The 22977-nt window shown below is 39.7% G+C and overlaps 1 protein-coding gene across 4 annotated transcripts in view; it reads left to right on the top strand.

Moving 5' to 3' along the window:
- LOC140145917 (pleckstrin homology domain-containing family D member 1-like) overlaps window positions 1–22977 on the top strand; it is a 116334-nt gene that overhangs the window by 5784 nt on the left and 87573 nt on the right. For all 4 annotated transcript variants that reach the window (XR_011858149.1, XM_072167640.1, XM_072167639.1 and 1 more), the window contains exons 2-3: window positions 4236–4329; window positions 21838–21927. Coding sequence is in view for 3 of the 4 variants with exons in the window: in XM_072167640.1 (XP_072023741.1) it covers window positions 4236–4329; window positions 21838–21927 (184 nt within the window). In the remaining variant the exon portion in view is untranslated. The remainder of the gene's footprint in view (window positions 1–4235; window positions 4330–21837; window positions 21928–22977) is intronic.

The following is a 22977-nucleotide window of genomic DNA, read 5'->3' as shown; positions in this document are numbered from 1 at the left end:
GTCCGCGTGGTCCGTTTTTGATTTGCATGAAAATGCACCAAATTTCATATACTGGTATCAATCTCTTTGAATTTAGAGTGTTGGGTATCAAATTTGGTATCAAATTGGAAGATCATAGATCATAGCAAGATCAGGTTTGTGTAGGTTAAATGACTGCACACTTTCTTTATTTGAGCAGTTTATGACATTTTTCTATTGATTGTAGACAATGTAATAAACAAATTTTGAATAAAGGGGTCAAATTAGAAATATATAAATATTTGAAAATATCCAAATATCGGTGAGGGTGGGGATGATAATACATGTTATTTATTTTACTTAGCCTTAGCTAAAGTGAGGGTTGATTTTGAAATCAATGCTTGGATATTTTCTTTAATTTGAGATATCAGTGACTGCAAATGAAACTAAAACGGACAGAAGGTACAGATTCAAAAGTTGCAACTACCCTATTGATTTGTTCACATCATGCATGTACAAAATTGTACATGTACCATGAGTTTTCACTTTCCGTCAACATTTACCGTATAAAGCCCCATTGATTGCGACATTCACCATTATTGAACATGTTAAATTAGGTTATTGGCATGTGCACAAACCAATAGGGGTGCATATTTTACTTCCTTCGGTTTTAGTTTCATAAAGAATACCAACCCTAATTTTGGAAATTCCAGAAAAAGTTTTTTTTTCCAAATTTTTGACATCCTAAAAAGTATTTGTCACACTTCTGAACTGCTTTAAAAACAGCAGAGAATTATTCTAAACTATTTGGGCTATTTGTTTAAAAGCTAAATAGCCAAACAATGAATCCGACCGTCCGCCGACCCCTTGGAAGGGATCTTGGGATGACTGTCTGTATATGATTTTACCAAGGGAAGTTCAGGGGGACTTTCAGGGAAACTCCCCTCCACCCGGCCCTCCACAAAGCTACATTAATTGTATATCTGGGAGCAACATCCCCATTAGACAATCTTATCTTGTGAAATGTTTGGCTACTCTATTATCTATTGTACACTCATATATTGATAATGGGATATAAATTATACACTATAAAGTATAAAATATTTGCTTGTAGTCAATATTTGCTTAGATGCAATGATACCAGTCAATGTTCATAACATTGATTGGTATCTGAATTCAAGTCAAAAGAATTGTGGTGGCAATGATCCAGGGACTAAAATATGTAAACAATGTACCGTTTATACCGTAGGCCTATATCAATCCACTACATGATTGTGTGTGTGTTTTTTTCCTGTTATTTAAGCACATCAGTGGTGGGGATGTGTGTTGGGGGGGGGGTCATGTTACCAGCAGTTACTATATAGTGGTAAATTTCTCGCACTGGTTTTTTTTTTTTTTGCGATTAGGAGTGAGAGAGACATTTTTGCAGTTGTTATTTTCGCAGATGCCCAGTTGATGCATTATTTCATATATTTGTGTCGTTTTTGCGATGTCTTAATTTCTTGACCTACCTTGACCTATGCCGTTCACTCCAACATGGGGTTGAGTGGTGGCATCTGTTTCACGATGGTCCTCCATTTCTGTCTGTTTATGGATTGGTGACTAGCCTCCACCACAGACTTCAGGTTTAATTTGGTGCAGTCAGCCTTGATGCAATCTAGCCATCGTTTTGGTGGTCTACCTCTGGGTCTGTCCCCATGGATGCGAGCATCGATCAGAAGTTTGGGGTAACGTGATGGTGTCATTCTTTGGATGTGACCAAAGTAACAGAGTCTTTTTTGAGTTACCCTATCAACAACAAATTGCTCGTTACCTAGGCACTTCCTGAGTGCTGTGTTACGGATTTTGTCCAGTCTTGTGACACCCAGTATCTTTCTTAAACACATCATCTCAAAGACGAGTAGTCTGTCCTCATCGACTTTCTTCAGTGTCCAGGTCTCGGCTCCATAGAGCAATATTGAGAGAACAAGGACTTTGTAAAGCTCTGTCTTGGTATGTGTTTGGATGTCCTTGGAATTCCATATGTTTTGAAGTTTCTGAACGGCCCCTATTGCTTTCCCTATTCTGAGTTTTATGTCATCTGTGCAGGATCCCTGTTGGCTGATTGTTCCTCCCAGGTAGGTGAACTTTTCAACCTGGACAAGTTGTTTCTCATCTATATTGATGTTGATTTGCTTTGGTACTCTGCTAATGACCTGTACTTCAGTTTTGGCTATGTTGATTTTTAATCCGAATATTGAACTGCTGTCGTGAACAAGATTGACAAGTGTTTGGAGGTCTTCTTCCTTCTCCGCGATAAGTGCAATGTCATCAGCAAATCGTAGGTTGGTGATGATCTGGCCTTGGACAGTAACCCTTTGTTGCTTTTCGTGAAGGCGTATTGCATTACTAGTTCTAGCAAGATGTTGAATAGTTGTGGAGATATTACGCAGCCTTGACGCACTCCTACCAGTGTCTTGAACCAATCTGTTAGATCGCCATTTACTCTTACCGCACTTGTTGATTTCTGATATAGGGCCTTCAAGAGTCTTATGATTTTGCTGGAGAAGCCGAAGAAGCCGAGGGCCTTCCAAAGCCCTTCTTGCCACACAGAGTCGAAGGCTTTCTCGAAATCGATGTAGCAGCAGTAAAGGTCTTTCTTCTTCTCAAGGTACTTTTCCATTATCTGTCGAAGTGTGAAGAGCTGGTCGATGGTTGATCTCCCAGGTCTGAATCCTGCTTGTGATTCAGAAAGAATTTGCTCCGTTTTATTCATGATCGCCTTTGGATGATGAGGTTAAGACTTTACATGCGTGACTGAGAAGGCTGATCCTCTGTAGTTGCCATAATCCAGCTTATCTTTTTTCTTGAAAATTGGTGTAATTATTGCCCTCCCCCAGTCATCTGGGAAGGTTTCAGTGACCCAGATCTTCTTGGATTAATATTCCACCAGAGTATAAAATAAACAAAATATAAATACATTTTTTTTTTGTAAGTAGGAATTGAAATTAGAAGCTTTACATTGAACACATTCTGCACAGAGGTGAAGGCATAATTAATATTTACAAAAATGAAGAACTTGATGCATTTTGTAGGCTGCACATATGTACATGATTCCAAGGTTGTCTATTATTAAAATTTACTTGAAAGATCCTGTGCCCTACAAAATACATGTAGATGCAATCATGCCACACATTCAAAACAAGCTAGAGAAGTGCAGTCACTTGTCAAAATACCATGAATCAGCAATTGATCTCAGCTGAAAATCTTCTGAGTGTCAGCGCTGGTCCAAAGCTGATCTGACAAATCCTCCGACCTTGGCGCTAAACCAATTGTAGCATAAGCAATGGCCAGTGGTGGCACCAGGAATTTTTCAGGGGGGCATTGGGGGAAAGTGAATTTCATGGGGGGAATTGCTGCAGAAAGTGGAAATTTTCATAATTTTGGATTTTTACTGGGGAAAATGGGTGGGGTGGGGACGAGATTTCTGAGTGTGGGTGTGTGTTTGCTGGCAAACATGACGTTTTAATGAAACTTGACATTTCAACCGTGGACATTACTGCAACCATGTAAAGCAACCCTTCCTACAGATCCAGTAGGGATTGTTGTGTAGAATTTACTACAGATGTACTGATACCCCAAGGGTGTTTTGCATTACTTCTGAGGACTCCAACATAACAACGACACATCAAGGACCTTGTGCTTAACGAGGACCTAGGCACACATGTTTGCAACATACGCTCTCTGTAAACGGCAAAAAATGACTTATACTTTACTACCCTCGTCCCTCGCTATCATCATCTATAGCTTATGTCTTCGAAGCACTGACCATTTTAACACTTGTTCGGTATTACCGACTTTTTGAGCACTTGACATGACAACACACAGACACCAATGACATAATTGGACTTTTCGTCATTGTTCAGGTCCTCAGAAATATTAATAGTGCAGGGGGGTGTGGGTGGGGGGGGTGTGTGTGTGTGTGGGGGGGTGGGTGATGGGGTGTGATCAGATTCAGGGGTTGCAGTCACCCCACATGCATACATCATATTAATTTTTACCCCATGTTTTTTTTTTTTGAGCTTGCATTTATACAATGTACAGGGTAGCCCCTTCAGTGAAAGACACTGGTGTCCTACAGCCCCTATGTTGTATTAACTAACACTGGTGTCCTACAGCCCCTATGTTGTATTAACTCCAAATTTTTCAAATCAACTTGAGGACTTGATCCTGTGGAGTGGTATACACCCTAAAAATTGTTTTTCTGACACAAATTCTCTTTTAATTGTTCAAAACAGGTTTTTCATAATCAAAGAAGGATTTCTACTCTACTATGCTGAAAATGAGAAGCGAGATTTTGAGAGAAAAAGATTCTTCAACATGCACCCAAAGGTAAGTTAGTCATCTAGGTTTTCCATAGGGCTGAGATTTTGGAGTAATTTTGTGCCCAGGTACCGTATGTAATTTACGGATGGTACCTGGGTACCCTGGGTACCAGTATCTCCAGAAATCTACTCAAAGTAGAGAACAACATGTAGAAAGTTTTTATGGTTCCCAAACAGCACTCATATGTAAGAGTGGCTCCCTTCAGGCTGGTGACATTAACTTTTAGAAAATAGAACGGGATAAGGAAGTGTCTTGCAATTAAATATTTCCAAGTTGTCACCTATATGTTTTCTTCTTATTTGTTTAAAGCATTCATGTATAAAGTATGTGAGAGTAATTTCATGCATTGCTTACTGCTTTACTCTCTCCACCCGGGTGTCGATTGCAGACGACATGGTCCAAACTTTTTTTAAAGAAATTCCAAAATCTTAGAATTGAATACTTTCATGACCATATTTGGAATCAGCATGAAGGATGCATTTACATGAGTACAAACAAGCCTAGTATTTATTCAGAGGCTCTTGAGATAGGTGTTGATATTTTGGGAAAATACCTCAAAACTTGGAACTTTCTATGTTCAATGTATGGCTAGCAAGCAGAGCATGAACAAATTAGCACTGATTACCAGTGGCAAACATTAGCCTACTGTTCCCTCTCAATATAGGGCAATACTCATTTGAAGAAAGTGTTCCAAATACATTCTGCTCATTGTTATACAATTTTATGTCAATAAGATTCAAAACTATGACCCTGTTTACAGAAGTCGATGTCAATTGTGACATCATATTTAAATTCCGATTAAGGGGGTACTACATCCCTGCCCAATTTTATGCCTATTTTTGCATTTTTCTCAAAAATTATAGAGCATTGGTGACAAGTAAGATGTGTATATTATAGGGGCAAGGACTACAACTACTGCACTGGAAATTTTATTTCAGCACAGACAACAGTTGTGGAGTTACAGTCAAAAATGAGGAAAACCACTATTTGATCAATAAATCAATAACTACTTGCCTTGAGTTGCTGAATTTTCAGTGCAGTAGTTGTAGTCCTTGCCCTACATTTGTATAATATACATATCTTAATTGTCACCAATGCGCTATAATTTTTGAGAAAAATGCAAAATTACGCACAAAATTGGCCAGGGGTGTAGTACCCCCTTAAGGATTAGCATACTATATTTTGCCTTGTGTGCATTAGGTCTTCATTTTACAAAATTAATGCTTGGACCTAATTTACAAATAATATTTCAAACCATAAGAAATACGCAAGACAAAAGCTCTTACACTCAAGAAAAAACAAAAAAAATTTGTTTGTATTTCCAAATTTTGATTTGGTTCCCCTTGGGCTTTGCCCTCGTTTTCCAGCTTCGACGTAGAGTTCCTCCCGAGTGCGCCTTTGGAGTCTCCCTTCTGAGCATCTTTGACAAAGTCTAGGTCTTAAAGGAACATGTTCTGTATTGGTATTGATTTAAAACCGGAAAATTCGAAACTTATTTACATGCAAGTCAATGCTTGTAAAACAGAAAGGTTAAACTTGTTTTCCTGATTGAGAATCATTTCCTCTTAGCCATAATTAACATATGATCCTTAAAAAGTTTTCCACTTGCCCTGCTTCTACCCCAGAATAGCATTTGAGGTTGGACAACCAAAGAATTGTTTTTGCAAATTCTGTGAGTAGTGCACTATTTTTGGCTCATTATCATAACTAAGTGAACAGTTCTACTTTCTGAATGGGCTCTTCAAGTTGAAATCCATACACCCCTTATGGAAGACATAATGTTAATATCCCACGAAGGTGTAGATTTCAAATGGTGTCACCCATTCAGATTTCAGGTAATCCCAATCATGATTCACACTCCTTTAAATCTTTACTTCATTTGAAATCTACACCCCCTTTTATATGGGAGATAAAGGTCACATCTTCCATAGGGGGTGTATGCATCACAACTGGAATAGCCCAATGTCTGAATGCAGTGAAGGGTAACTAATGATTAGATAATGCCTGTGATCAGAGTTTCCTTATTAAAATTACCTGTTGACCTTTCTGTTCAAAATCTCCTGAATTAAACAATAACATTAAATTATTATTTCACATCACCGCTGCGAATCGGAATAATAGCAATTCATCCTGTCATATCCTGTAAATCAAGAGATTAAATGGGTGTGTCTCTAACCTGGGTCTCTAAATCAAAATAACTGCCACTGCTAGAGTCGCGGTACAGTAATTTAGGTTTTGTGGTTCTTGTAAATATGTCAAGATATATCAATACATGCTTACACAATACCTACAATAATGCATTTATAACACGCTTTTCATTGAGAACACAACAGGTTAAGTGTGATGATACACTGTAGAAAATGAGCAAAATACAAAATATAACTTGTAAATTAAAAGATTCATGTAAACAAGAAAAAAAATTGTCAGTTGAGTCCATTTTGAAGTGATGCTGCATTGATACTTGTGCAGAGAAGTGTTTACTCCCAAACTTAGCTCTTAATTAATCAGAGCCCTTGTGATTTGATGTAAGTCCAGTCTGTACATACATTTGTAGGGCCTACCCTCTGATCACCACTGGTCCTGAGATGGCTCTCCCCTCTGATCGCAGAATAGTTTGCTCCTAATCAGAGCCCTTGTGAATTGTGATTTGATGTAAGTCAATTAGTCCAATCTAGCGAAATAATTAGTGACCGCTGCCAGTCGAGTTTTGCCCTGCACTCCCAGATTCCACTTTTTCTCTACAATGCCCCCCCCGGCAATGCCCCCAAATATAGGTTTCAACACAAACTTAAAGGTGCAGAAAAAAAGAATGGGTCTGCATTGACTTCCATCATGTCCCTTTAAAATCTCTATACAATATGGCAAGAAATATGCTCATCTGTCAGGACACAGTTCTTTAACCCTGATATGTTTGTACTCACATAGATTGACCTTTGCATCATTGGGTACAAAGATTTATGTTAGTGTTTGAATGGACATAGGCTTAGGAACTGGGTGCTTGGGGACTTAGTCCTCTCAATAATTTTAGTGCTTGGGGCTGGAATACCTTTCAGCCCCCCCCCCCCCATAAATCCTAGGTGAAGTTAAAAAATTGTGATAAAATAGAGGGAAAATGGTTGTTTGTGACCTATATTTTGCCAAATTTTTGACTTCGATGGAGGACCCCTCCTTCGGGCACCCACAGGTTGGCCCACCAATTTTTTCAAGTTTCAGTCCCCCATGTTGAAAATCTTCCTAAGCCAAGGATGGAGTTTATGAACTGTGACACTGGGTTGAGACCATTACAGCAGCTCAAAGTATAACTTGGATATTATTGTAGGCGGAACCAGAGAAAATATTGTACCCTTCCCAGAATCCTTTGTAACATGATGCATCACCTCATAGCAAACGGCTGCCAAAAATCGCGTGCTCCCCCTCTCGGCCTGCCAAAAATTCTTTGCCCCCCCCTTGTGCATGCCAAATTTTTGGGATCACAATTTACTAAACTTAAATGGTCTAGATACATGTTGCGAGCAGGAAAATGTGCATATTTTTAAGCGTTTCCATAATGTTTTTTGGAGCCTTTTTAAGAGTGTTTTATTTAAAAGGCGCCCATGAATGTGTGCCAAAATCACTTGCTCCCCCCCTCGGCTTGCCAAAATTGCTTCCCCTCCTCTCGGCTTGCCAAAAATTCTTGCCCCCCAATTTTACCTTCCCCCAGGGCTCATAATTATTGCACAGCCCCTTAGTCTGGCTAAATATGGGGGATAGTCCTGCAGTAAACATATTTTGCAAGATCTGGAAGTGCTCTATTCATTGAGGTACTTTTTGTCACTATCGACCTACATGTATGTTGTTGCAATTGAAATGAAAAAAAAAATGCATTGTGGGAAGAGATAATTCTCTGGGCCAGAATAGACAGACAGAATGTATTTTCAAATGCAGCAGCAGTTGTAGTCACTGCCAGATGTTTTCTGGATCGCTTACTTTCCTGACATCACTGAAAGAGTTCTCAAGAGTTCAGGATTCTTGTAAGTTCATCTTCCAAGGAGAAAATCCCATGATGTCTATGGTCTATGTAAGCCCAGTCTTTCACTTCATGAAGTACCTTATTTAAGCTTACCACTTAACATGCTTTATAGTAGTGTTCAGATTGTCAAGAATTCTCAAGAGAGTTGCGATTCCTATTAATCCTTGAGTGCTGGGTGTCCATGTAAGACTCCACTGTGACCTACATGCATGTACATGTATCTAGCGCGCATGTCAAAAGGGCTGTCATCTCTCACGCATTGGGCATGAGTCTCACACATTCGTGCACTTTCACGGTCTCACACATAGGTAGTATAATCTCACACCAAGGTATTAAATCTCACGCATCGTAAAAATAAATAGTTGTCCCAACCCTCCCCCCTCCACTTTTGAGATTCTCGAGCGCTGTGGCTGAAATATTAATCATGGGTCAAAATGAACTGTATTGCAGTCAGCAAACAATAATTCTATCCTCCGTGTCTCACGCCAAGTCCAAAAAGTTGACAGCTCTGATGTCAACAATGGCGCCGACATGGGGGTGGGGGTGGGGGTTAAGAGGGGTGCGTTACCCCCGGGCCTGGGGTCCTATTTGGCTCGTAAAAAAATAAAGAAAATATACCTTAATGGGCCCATAAAAGCAAGAAAAGAGACCTCAGGGGCCGTAAAAAGGGGCCAACGTTTATTTTACCCATGTGCCAGCAATGGCTCCTGGCGGCACTGGATGTCAAATCACAGACCCTAGACAGGTCTGTAGTCAAATTGTATTAAATAGGGAAATAGGGCCTAGGTCATAGGTTAAGATTAGCCCTTCAGAATTGCAAAATGGCTTGCATGACAGCAGCACATAAGGACTGCTCGATGATCACTCTGAGAAATCGCAAAGTCCCCTAAATTTTTTGGGTATACATATTTGGGTATATATTTTGGGACAATCTTAGGTATTGGAATTCTCAAGACAGTTCACACAGATTTCCCCAAGTTTATGCTCGAGAACTACATTGCTATAAAGCAGAAAGCCCTCGGTGTGGAAGTGCCTAGTATTGCTTTAGGGTAGGGCTGAACTTTTCTATAGATTGCTTGCAACTTGCATGTACTCTCTGTTAAGGCGATACTGGTGGTGATGGATATGGGTCAAGTAGTAGCGAGTTTGTTTCATAAAGTAAACTGTTTTGTTGTCTATGAAACTTGCCCTGGAGCTTAAAACTTTGTCTGCACGCATGGGGGGGGGGGTTCTTCCTGGTTGAAGACCGTAGAATTATTGTATAATCATGCGAATTGCTTTGTGGTACCTGATGGAGGACAGAATTTTATTTAAATAAGGATGACTCTGTCATGAGTGACGTCATATTGAATACCCCTATACGGGAATGTGCTACCATTTTGGTATAAATACTACTCTCTAGGGCCTTTTTAATCACCCTATAGCCCTACTCCAAGAACTGCTAAAAACCCAGTGACCGCTCCAAAAAAGATTGGGGGAGCAGTCACTGGGTTTTAACTCTTTTCAGGGTATAGCGTTTTGTATGGATTGGCATCAGTTATGAGTCTCATTTTTTCTGCATTTTATAAGCCGAACTAGCACAGGTTTTGTGCTGTACTCTGACACCTATGCCTGGGGCCGGGGGCACTTAAACAAATGAACATACAGGTATGTTCCCCCAGAAAGACCATCCTTTTTGGATTTCGCAGCTCTGAAAGACCCCCTATATTTGACCAAAATAGAGCTCTGAAAGACCCTTGATTTTGATAGTTTCAGCTCTAAAAGACCCCAAAATTGCTCATTCCTCATATTTCTGGGGTTTTTTCAGGTGATTTTCAACCAAAAGGCTAAGAAAGACCCTTGATTGTGACTGTTCGCAGCTCCAAAAGTCCCCATTTTACTTGTTCGCAGCCCCGTTCACAGCTCCAAAGACCCCTTTTACCGGTACGCCGTCAGCTCCCAAAGACCCACCATCTCAAAATTCCGGGGGAACATACCAACCAAAATTTTTTGATGTGCTCCCCGGCACCTACGATGATCCAAGATATTCCACTCGCTACGCTCAGTGCTCGCTTCGCTTGCTATTCGAGAGGCATCGCGATTTGTGAACGGGGCTAGTTCTAAAGCTAAACAAACTTTAACATAGGCCATTTATATAGTAGGCATACTTTCCTAAACATTTGACCTGTTTACAGCCTGACATTATAATCCTTGAATTTCCTTCCTAATCCTTGTTGCAATCTGCCAAACTATTCAGCAGTTTTGGCTCAGAGGTTTTGGTCATTGTATTATGTAGGGATTTTCTATTTTACTTTTGCTGGACCTGAAATTGTACACATATCATACAAGGTGTGTTTAGACGGCAGCCTATTGTATTTTAGGTTATAATAAACACACTTTGATTGAATGCCTTAAGGGTATTACACCCTGCCCAATTTGTGCCTATTTTGCATTTTCTCAAAATTATAGCGCATTGGTGACAAGTAAGATATGTATATTATAGGGGCAAGGACTACAACTACTGCACTGGAATTTTTATTTCAGCACAGACAACAGTTGTGGAGTTACAGTCAAAAATGAGGGAAAACCAATATTTGATCAATAAATCAATAACTACTTGCCTTGAGTTGCTGAATTTTCAGTGCAGTAGTTGCAGTCTTTGCCCCTATAATATACATATCTTACCTGTCACCAATGCGCTAAAATTTTTGAGAAAATGCAAAAATAGGCACGAAATTGGCCAGGGTGTAGTACCCCCTTAAACCTTTGATACCAAAAATACTTTAACATGCCAATGTTTCATTGTTTTTAAGCAAATTTGCGAGAAGTTTCCAACAATTAGTACAATTTGAGGTCTGTTTTTTTTATCAAATTTGGTTTAGAACTAGGGTTTCAGCCGCACATCCGATTCCCGACCCAAACCAAAGTTGAGACCCCCCCCATTGAACAAAATACGGACTCATCATGATATTGACATATTGTGACCAAAATGTAAAGTCTCTCACTTGCACCAAGCTTGAACCCTGATATTAAAGGGATAAGGTATGACCTTAGTTGACCTGGTGGTGGTCAGGGAAGGGGCAAAGTTTATGAAGCATGTAACAGGTCTTGTTTTTGGCACATCCCTTCTCTCACATCAGGTGATACTGTAAAGGGATATATTCACGAGCAGTTATTTTTGCGATTTAGAGTAAAGAGACATTTTCGCGAATGTTATTTTTGCGATTGCTAAGTCCTACCCTATACTTGTAAAACATTATTGCATATAATCGTGAGGTGTTATTTTCGCGGTTGGAGCTCCAATCATGAAATTTGAGAAATGTAAATGAAATTAAACCCCGCAAAAACATCTCCTTTTACAGTAATATCATGATGAACATTAACCAATCATCTTTAGTTGTTGTATGAGGTGAACAAGTTCAGATCTTTATTTTTAGCAGACTATTTTGTGGTTTCAAAACAATGGGATATTCCAGTTGAAATCCATACACCCTATGGAAGATATGATCTTAATCTTCTACACAGGGAGTATGAATTTCAAATGGAGTCACTCATTCAAGTAAAGTCTGATCCTTACTCCACATCGCAGCGCGATGCGATGCTCTAAAAACTGTAATCTGAGCCAGGATTTTACGAGTTCACCTTTTTTGCATCGTGCTGCGATATCGCAGCTGTGCATGTTTGTGATTGGCTGCTGGAAAATCAAGGTCGGTAGAATGACCTTAAAAGGAGATGCAGACCCCACATGCTTCTCAAACATCGCGAGATGGTACATTTTAATTTCATCGCACGATGCTGCGATGTTTGAAAAGTATTGCAGCATCGCATTGCACTGCGAAGTGGAGTGAGAATTGGAACTCCATTTGAATTCTACAGCCCCTGTGTGAAAGATCAAGGATATGTCTTCCATAGGGGGTGTTTGGATCACAATGCAATATGTAGGAAATAAATGGGCAGCTCTTACAATGTAATATCCCTGTTTTGGTTTTTAGATTGCTCAACTTTAGGCAATCCAAACACACAGTAGCTTTTCTTCATGAAAACAAGGAAGCACCATGTTTATTGACCAGGGTGTTGTTACCCTGGTGGATACATTGTGTAAACCAAGTTCAGGGTCTGTGTGTAAACTTTCTCTTTTGATCAGATGTAAACAGACCAGATACATGTAGTCTTTGTCAAAGACTACTTGTGACCAAGGGAGGACAAGCCTTGAGTGGTATAGCAAGCCATTGGGCCCATTACGTATTGCGGCAACGCGTTGCTTTCGAAAGCAACGCGTTGCTTTCAATAAGCAACGTGTTGTTAAATCAGCCAATAGAAAGGGAGCTTTTGGCAACGTGTTGCCTTCGAAAACAACGCGTTGCTTCCAAAGCAATGCGTTGTTTTCATTGATCAACTCACTAGGTCGGCAACGCGTTGTTTAGGTTGGCCAATCATCTCAACGCTTTCAAGAGCTGTTGACTTCGATGTTTCTGATGATTAATAGTTCTATGTACATACATTGATCTGCATCATCATCTGTAAGCGGAGAGAATATTTTAGGATCACTGCCTTCATCACTTAATGGACATTTAATAAGTATACATGTTCAATGCGTGTGGAAAAATAAAGCATTGCCATTTGAACAGCACCAGTCATGTTTTCATGTTTAACCCAGGTATACCCCATGTAGTAAATACTAGTATATGTAATATGCTGTGTAGTTGACGGAGAGGAAGGTCACTCCAACCATGCTCCAAAGGGTCACTACACGCAATCGCTGTATGTATATAAGGCGAAGTGGCGAAGGTCAAGCCATTGCCCGTTGTTGTTTTTATCTTGGATCATGGGCCCGGTTATGAATATGTTATGATGTACATGTAGTAAATCACTGATATAATTATCAATATCCCTATACCATGCGTGTGTTCCAATTAATATAGCCTATGCATAAATTTAGGATTAGTATAAGGGAAACAATGAATACAGAAAGCATAGAAACCACGTGGTATCATCGACGACCGAGTCTTCTATAAGATTCGCTGTGATTGGCGCTCTTTGCAACATGCTCTAAAATGAAAGCAACGCGTTGCTTTTGGCATCTTTAAACAACGCGTTGCTTTGGAAAGCAACGCGTTGCCAAAAGCTTTGTTCCTATTGGCTGGTTTAACAACGCGTTGTTTATTGAAAGCAACGCGTTGCCGCAATACGTAATGGGCCCAATAGCTTGCTATATGAGTGGAGCTCAAAGGCGCGACAGGGTGGGATACAGTGTATATCGAATAATGGCAAAATCATGCATCTTAACCTATTCCCGCGGGGTGTATACACACACCTACATGTAGAAGAGCGATTTGTCCATATGCTCGCAACGCAACAACATAAATGCACAGATTCGAATCTGTGACTCTGAGATCCAATGTTACATGGCGCTCAACTTGGGACGAGACACGCTACATATATAGAAAAGTTGCTTTTTGCCTTGGACCATCATTTTTTGCCATTTTTTGTGATTCCTTTCTCTGATGAAGGTACCTGATGAATCAACCATCCTTTAACATGCTACTAACCATTCACAGGCTGTGGGGAATTGATCTTCAGCTAGTATTTTCTCTAAGTTTATCTTTCTCAGATTATACCCAAGTGATTTTAAATTTTGATGTAAATTATACAAATTTCAGTCTGAGTCATCCTTAGGAATATTTATTAGGAATTTACTCAGTCAATTGAAGACATGTGTATTAATTTAGAACAACATGAATCATTTTGATGATTTCCATAAATCTGTAAAAATGGTATATTTGAATGCTAGTATCAAGAAAAATCCTTTGGGTTTGCACGTCCTTTATCTAAATTTTGTGCAGAAAATGCTGATTCATACATGAAAATATAAGGAAATACATCTGGAGTAGGAAGTTAAAAGAATGTCACACCTGCCAAATGTGCACTTATGTACATGTAAGTGCATAGAAGGTATACAACCATACACCCCGCCATACACCCTATAAACCAACAATGTACAATATCCCAGTGAAAATAAGGAAGCATATTACTATTATTATTCATGAGGAGAGTTGAGTTTTGAAAAAGTAGACCCTTTTTGAGTGGATTTTTGACAAAAATGTGGACTTTCGTGGTCTGCAAAAAATTTGGTGGATTCGGAGAGAATTTTGAGTTATTTGGGAAAATATTGGTGACTTGGTGCAAAATTTGAGGGATTTGGGGGGAACTTTGGGCAGATTTGAGCACCCCTAGTGCCCCTCCCCTGGCTGGCTATATACTGCCTGTACTGGATTCCCCCATTTATTTCAACCCTGTGTCATTTTCGTGATAAAATTAAGTAACAGTATGTGTGTCATACAAGCAGCAGTTGGTCTGGCCATGTGCCATTTTATAATTAGGCATAGCAATTAGTTAACAATTTGGATACAAATTTACTGTAAATTCTAATGTATTTCTTTATTCTTTACCTCATCCAAATGATAAACTTTCCCAAGAAGGATCTTTGATAGTATATCCCCCTTTTTGTAGCTTTGTGGTATAAAAGTAGCTCAAACCCTTTGTTATTCCAAAGTGGGCTAAGGGGCTCTGCAATAATTATGTTCCAGGGGGAGGATTACATTTACAAACTGTGTGCCAAAAATTGCTTGCCCATCCCTCTTGGCCTGCCAAAATTGCTTGCCCCTCTAGGCCTGCGGTGGGGGGGGGGGGTAATTTTTGCATCAAAATCTTTGGGTTCCCAATTTGCAAACTTTAATTGGTCCAGATACATGATGCAAGTGTAACAAGCAGGAAATGTTGCATATTTTAATGTTTCTGTACTGTTTTCCTACGCCTTTTTAGAGCATGTAGATGCCCCGTAAGTGTGTGCCAAAAATTCCTTTCCCCTTCAACCTGCTAAAATTGCTTTCCCCTCTTGGCTTGCCAACAAAATTTCTTGCCCCTCCCATTTTACTCTCCCCCAGCAGGGCTCATAATTATTACACAGCCCCTAAAATGATCCCATCATCCCCGATGGCAGAGTTCAATAATCTGCTCCATATAATAGTGATAGCTCAAAATTTGACATTTAGATTATGCATTTTATACCCAAGTAACTCAACATATCGATGGTTGAGAACTCATAAAGGAATCCTTTGTGTGTTAAGGCTTTCTTGCTCTCAACTCTCAATATTCAAAGGTCATTCTACGGGTGTATAAACATGTTGAGGTTTAAGAACTCTGTACTGACAGATGAGCATGTGAGATCCTGGGTTTTTTTTCAAGCAGAAAAGACAAAAAACAAAAAACAAAAACAGAACAGAACAATTTGGAGTAATGAATTAAAGAGTTGACAGGAGATTAGGAGTTAATGTTTTCTGCTGTTTCAGTGTACATTGTCTCATCGTTGATGGTTTGGTGGACTGTCATATAACATGCATGTAAGCGTGATCCTAAAAATGCCTTTCACATTGACCAAAACTAATTACAAGACCTCTTCTACATTGAGGCTGGCTTTCCCTTTTAGAGGGAATTTTTTATTTCTTGATAAATTTAAGCAACAATTGAGAACTGTGTTTCATTTGTAGTACTGCACTAATGCGTGTCATACCAGCAAGCAGTTGGTCTGGCCTTGTGCCATTTAATACATGTAATTAATTATTCTTAATTTGGATTCAAATTTGTGGTTAAAAATATATCTTAAGATGGAAGAAGCGAGCGAATGAACCATTAACGTAATAAGTATAGTGCATGTCAAGCAAAGCAGAGATGCGTTGAAGTTTGTAATTTAATTGAGTGATTGGTGTCTGGGTATAAGGTACGTACATGTACATGTATGTGTTTATGATTATATGGACACGATAAAGGTACATTGTAGCATGTTATGTGTTATTTCACTTTTTTTTACAAATATCTTATGCATTTTTAAGATAAAAAATATATGTACATGTATGAATTTTTATTGGGCCTTAGATCCACAATGAAATCAAAGTGCTATGCATTCATTCCGCTGCTACTCCATGTAGGATATAAAACCATTTGGCAGCCAGCAATAATGGTGCTACAGGTACGACTACCCAGCTAACAGCTCTCCATTTTACACCTGAAGGTAATGAGACAAGCGAGATAAGTCTCTTGCCCAAGGATGCAACACATTGGCCCAACAGGGTTCAAACCCACAACCTTGCAGTCATGAGTTGAATGCTGTAACCAAATAGCCCTACCACAGGGCCGCTTTTTAAACATGTTATACTCTGAGACACGATATATTCCAAATAAATGCTAAAACCCAGTGACTGCTTCACCCGAGAAAAAAGGGTTTGGGATCGCTAAATTGTAATGATCACTGTATGTTGCTATCTGGGTCAGCTTGCCTGTCAAACACATTTGGTACTAGTATTTCATGCTAACATTTGCTGATGCATGACTAGTGTTACATTTAGGCCTATATTATACAAATACTGAAAAGTTGGTAGAAGTGAATAGGAGCAGCATGGCACACTGGTTAAGGTCTTTGCCTTTGGTTCAAGAGGTCCCGGGTTCAAATCCCCGCAGGACAAAAAAAAAATTCCGCTCTCCCCGTGGCTCATCTGGTAATGGCAGGGCAGATGACCCATGACAAAAGACCTCGTTACAGTCGGTTCCGATCAGGGTGATAAGCCCGATTGTTGGATGCACTTGACTGTCCTGCAAAAATTCCCCGACCAGCTATCTACGGCGACCCCCATCGTTCACCAGGTCACTTGTGCCTGGCGAAGTTTGGTCAGCGTTATCTCCTAGATTTCAGCTGTTATAAATGCCTAGATATGCGAGACATAAAAAAAAGTTTGGCAAGATTCATAGGGCACCTTTTTCTCTGGTAGAGCGGTCACAGAGTTTTAGCAGATCTCAGAATGTATCATGTTTAAATAGCGACACTGAGGTCTACCCTCAAAGTTGTCAAACCTGAAAATCTTCCAGCATTGCAACCAACCATCAAACAAATTGGAAGCAAAATATCGGAGATTAATACCAGGATTTTTAGGTATCGTAACCAAGCAACCAAGAAACAAATGTTAGCTTTGACTTTAAGCAAAAATAGCCTCATTTCCAATGGCATGGTTCAATACAGCCATGCAACAATCATTGTTCATAATGTTGACCCAAGTTGTAGAGTATGAGTTTTTGTACCCATCATGTTCAGAGTTCATTTTATGAGTGTATAAGTGTATTGGGTTTAAAGAACTTTGGCTGACAGATGAGGTTGTTTGAGATCCCGGTGATAGGATGTGAGTGAAATATCCATAGGATATCTTCTCTTCATTTCCTATAAACCAGAGAAGATATCGTACCCTTCCCAGAATCCTTTGCAACATGATGCATCACCTCGAATGCAGGGCTTGAATTTCAGGGAGGCTACCAAGGCCTAGAGGATGATTTAAGGAAGCCCCATCATGCACTGCAAAAGTGTTATCACTAGAGTTTCAACTGCCACTTTACTTTTGAAATCCCATTGAACTCTGTGCAATACATGTTGTTTTAGAATTGTGTGTGTGTCATTATTACTTGGTCGATTTCAGAACAAAAGTGATGTGTGTTTAAAGGATAATTCACACCTTCTGTAGATAACATAAAATGTGAAATCGACTAGCATCTTCACAGCGTTTTTTTATGTAAATATAACTGTACAAATTCAAATTAAACCATGCACATGCAGTACGTCTATATGCAGTGGGCGAGTAGTGGTGTCATTTTCGCTCACACAGCTATGCTAACCGCAAGTAACATAGTGGAATGTTGGGAAGTGCTTAAATCATCCTCTGCCAAGGCCATTGCCTGCCCTTTTTCAGTTTTGGGCTTGGTGCACCAGATCTTTTATCAACTTCAAGGCTGGAAGCATTCTTCATCACTTGTTGGCCTTGGTGCCCTTCTTTGTCTTTGCCCAGTGGCCTTGAAAATGGGTGTCCCCCAAAAAATTGACATTTGACGCCTGATCAAATGACACTCCTATTACTTTGTACAGGTTCCCTGTGTTTTCATGTTGAGAGTCTAGAACTAAACATATTTTGCAAGATCTGTTCATTGAGGTACTTTTTGTCACTATTGACCCATGTTGCACTTGATAGCAAATCAGTACAGACAATTGAAATAGAAGAAATGCATGATGGGAAGTGTCCGGTATCTGTCTTCTCCTCATTTCCTATCTGTGATCAAAACTAAACTAGAAATGGCAGCATAACCTGTCATGTGCAATGTGATTAGATCCAAAAAGGCAGAATTGAACCACTTTTTTTTGGATGGGGGCAGTGGCAGCACCAAAGGGTAGGGGCATGTGGGGAATGCTCCCAAGTCTGAACTCTTTTCCCCCAGTAAAACCCCAAATTTTCCCTTTTTGCAACAATTTTGTGCAAAATTTGTTGATCTTGCACCCCCCTCTGAAATTCACTTTGCCCTCCCTGCATGCCCCGGAGAAAAAAATCCTGGTGCCAGGATGGGGGTGTGATGGTAGCAGTGTTTACTCTCTCTGGAAATTGAGTGCGCCAAATGAAGCATTTCTCCCCCAAATTGACTCAATTTTGTCTCAGTAATTCCTCAAATTGACTAATTTTAATACATCGTTGCAAATTTTTGTGGGCCAAATATAATTTTCACTGGGCCAAATTTGCGACATACAGCCTCTGAGTAAACACTGGATGGTAGTGGGGGAGAGAGGGTTGGGCAGGGCTATTCTGAGGGCAGTTGTCCCTGGTATTGATTGATAATTTATATTTTTAAGCATTTTTAAAGGTTTGGATGCACAAAACTTGTTGTGCGTCATTGGCACGACACATCACACCGACAACACAAATAAGCACCGATTAACGCTGACCTATCTTAATCGGGACACCCTGTAGAGAAAGCCTACATTTGTCACTTTGTGGAGACAATTTTTAATCCATTATCTTCCACTTGTGGTCTAACACCTGTATAAATATAGAAGTCAAGATGGAGAAGATATCTTACACTTCCCACAATGCATTTCTTCAATTTCAATTTTTTTTTACTGATTTGCTATCTAGTGCAACATGGGTCGATAGTGACAATAAGTACCTTTGAGCATATCAAGATTGTGTGAAATATGTTTATTTCTGGACTATCGACCCATGTTTAGCCAGTCTATTCTCAACATGAAATTGAAAATAAATGGAACCTGTACAAAGTAATAGGAATGTCATTTGATGTAATGAGCTGATGTGTCATGTTGCAAAGGATTCTGGGAAGACATGTTGTAAAGGATTCTGGGAAGAGTTAGATATCTTCTCTATTTTGCACATGAACTTTTCAAGTTCATCAAACAACTTTCATCCACATATCTTTGATTCCATCTGTGCGCCCATTTTCCTACTGAATTTCCCCTACAAAAAGCATGTCAACACAGAGTGCTTTAAGTCCAAGCAATATGGTTCTTGAGCAAAAACTTGGGAAATCCGTCATGAGGATTCCAATCAGTATGTTTGTCCCTAAATTTATCCCTATCCCAAGAAATGTATGGGATTATGCGATTTCCCTGAGTGATCCTTAAGTGGTCCTCAAGTGCTACTACATGTACAATGTGTAAAAATTATTTTGCGAGAATTCCAGTCTTATGGAGTTGTGTAGACACATAGTTGGGGATTGACTTTGGAATCGCATGTTGAGTATTCCTGGAGACCATCTGAATGCACCTAGATATTTTATGCTACTAAAATGGTATCCTAGCCTAGGTGTTAGCGGAAGGCTTAAACCTGCAGCACTCCTCTTCCCCCTACATTAAATTGTAGATAGGGTCAGGAGGGAAGGTGTGGGAGGGAATTATAGGATAAAGTTTAACCCCTTGTTGCATATTGATGAAATGAATCGGGGGAGGAACCCGGGTGGAACAGGGGTGGGGTACGAGGGGTGCTCAAGTTTGGTTCTGGTGTATAGGTGCAGCTAGTGCAGCTTGAGAATACAAAAAGTGGACCCATTACTAAATAATGCTACCTCCAAATTTGCAAGGAAGTATAGTTAATAGTAGACCCATCGGTATACGTAAGCTGAAATATCTTGTCAAATTTAAAACAATTACTGCAACTTTTTAAAAACATTTGGCCCAAATCAGGCAAAAATTTTCTAGTTTAAATTTTTTTGTTAGAAAACATGAACGAGCCATCCATGATATCAAAGTAATTTTTAAAAAATGGGTCACTAATAAACCAGATGGTTGCAACCATGTTTGTGGTTTGCTCACAGGGATTATGTACAATGTCCTCTTGAAACAAACAAGTGAATAAATTAAAATAAACAAACGTTTATTTGAATGAAAATCATATATTTTTTTAAATGTGGTGGTATAGAGAAGGATGAAAATGACTGAATTAACTACCATATTTCAATTTTTAACCATTCTAGTAAGCTTACTGACCCTTTACTCAACCTCTATTTGATGTATAATTTAGAATAGGTTTTGTTTGAAAACAATGAGGGAGTATTCATGCGTAGATAATCGGTGAAAGAAGATACATGCACTATGGACCACAATGGCCTCATCTTAATGGCATAGTTCAATAATCTCAATCAAACAACCATAGCACAAAATTTGACCTCAAGTTGTAGAGCATGAGTTTTTGTACCCAAATTTTCAAAGGTCATTCAATGAATGTACAAATGTATTGGAGTTGAAGAACTGTGCCCTGATAGATGAGCATGTTGTGGATCCTAGTGATGGGTAAGAGACAATTGGCATCCAAATGAACTAATGCATTCGTGTGTGTGAAGAAACAGATGGAGTCGTTTTGTTAATGTGTCGCCTATGATAAAATCTACAAAAATAGATAAAAATATATTGAAGTAATATATTTATAGAACTTAACATATTTTTAGATTGTCAAATGAAGTGTTTTCACGATTTTCGATATTATTGTCCAACCTCTCAAAAACGAACAGAAATTTATTAAATTTTTTGTAGGGCTCTTGCACAGCGTTCGAAATAAGGCGGGTCCTTGCGTCAAATACCTGTGAGAGTAGGAGCGGACCCCCAAATTTCCTACAGTCGTAAAAATTCAACCAAGCAAAGAGCAGAAAATGCTAGTTTTGTTGTTCCACTGGAAAATCTGGTTCACATACATTGGCATAGTTAGTATGTCCAGATCCCTGAGAACACTTTTATTTTAGTTTCCCATCAAGTTTTCGACCCGGGTTTTCAAATTTCAAAGGCAAGGGTCCGGGGTTGGACCCTTGAAAATTGGTGAGGACCCTTGAAATTGCAAAGGCAAGGGTCCAGAGGACTCTTGGATTTTTTTTTTCATATTAAGAGTCCTGCTCTCGCATTTCATTTTTTAGGAGCAATGTCACTGCTTGCCTTTAATTCAAATAACATTTTCTTGAACAAAATGGCTGCAAAATATTTTCAAAATATTGTCCTCAGAGAGTTTGTTAGAAGTACTTCCATGCATCTTTTAAATATCAATTTACACCATATTTTGATTGTTCTATTTTACAGGGAAAGCAGAATATAATTTCAATGTATTGTTATGCATGTGATACACGTTAATTTTCATATATTTTGTTTCTATTGTTATGTTCTATAGGGTGTGGTGCCATTGGGTGGAGCACTAGTAGAACCAATCAATGACCCAGTCAAAGCCTGTGCATTTCGAATAGACCATGAGGACCTCAATGTAAGTATACATGTGGACTACTATTTAGGTGTGTAGGTGTGGGGGGGTGCGCTTGTTTTCACCTACAAGCGTGGACTTTGAGTCCACACTTATGTAGTGAAAAACCATAAACTGCGAAACGTGGACGTCCACGGTCGTAGGACAGCGGCAGAGGGTGCTATACAGCATAACTTTGCATATGGGGTAGGGTCCTCTATGGTAGGTGTAATACCAGGACCACGGTTAGCGGTGATATATCAAAGAAGTCCACGTTTGGATTATGATATGTCTGTGTGTGTGGGTCCACGGTTTCACTGTTAACAACCACACACACAATGTGGGTCCACGGTTGTTGGTTGGGGTGCGGGGTTGTGTGCGTGGGGTTGTATGCGTGGGGGTGCGTTTGTAAATGCCGTCTAACGAGGACCTACATATGGATACACACCGTAAAACGAGGACACACCTCCAAACGAGGCGTCCTCGCTTTTGAAACTATGCCCAGGATGCGTAAATGATGCAAATATGCATATAAGATAGCATATAAGATAGGTCCCCATAGCGGGTATAGGGACGGGTCTCAGTTGGATAGTAAGTTGCCTGGTGTTTTTGCGTGAGGTCCACGGTGTGTCGATTAAAAACGGGTGTGTAAGTCCTCGGTTAGATCCTTCTAAAGTCGAGGTCCTCGTTTGAACGTATTTACAAACAGGGGTGTGTGTGTGGGGTGTGTGATGAGGGTGGGGGTGTGTGTGGGGGTGTGGCTGTAGGGGTGTGGCTGTATGGGAGTAAGTGGGCGGAGCACTGGTAGAACCAATCAATGATCCAGTCAAAGCCTATAAGACCTCAATGTAAGTAGATACAGGTGGGTTACTATTTAGGGTGGGGGTGTGTGTGTGGGGGGGGGGGTGAGGGCAGGGAATGGGTGTGACATTGTGTGGGGTAAGTGGGCAGAGCACTGGTAGAACCAATCAATGATCCAGTCATTTAGGATACTTATGATCAACCCAAAAGCTAAAGTTATGATTTCAGTACAATTTTCTGGATGTTCGTACAAATTCAATTTTATGATCTACA

This window comes from Amphiura filiformis, chromosome 2 (assembly GCF_039555335.1).
Source record: "Amphiura filiformis chromosome 2, Afil_fr2py, whole genome shotgun sequence".
NCBI classification, from domain to species: domain Eukaryota; kingdom Metazoa; phylum Echinodermata; class Ophiuroidea; order Amphilepidida; family Amphiuridae; genus Amphiura; species Amphiura filiformis.
The sequence above is the reverse complement of the archived record's forward strand: the minus strand, read 5'-3'. Positions and strand labels throughout refer to the sequence as shown.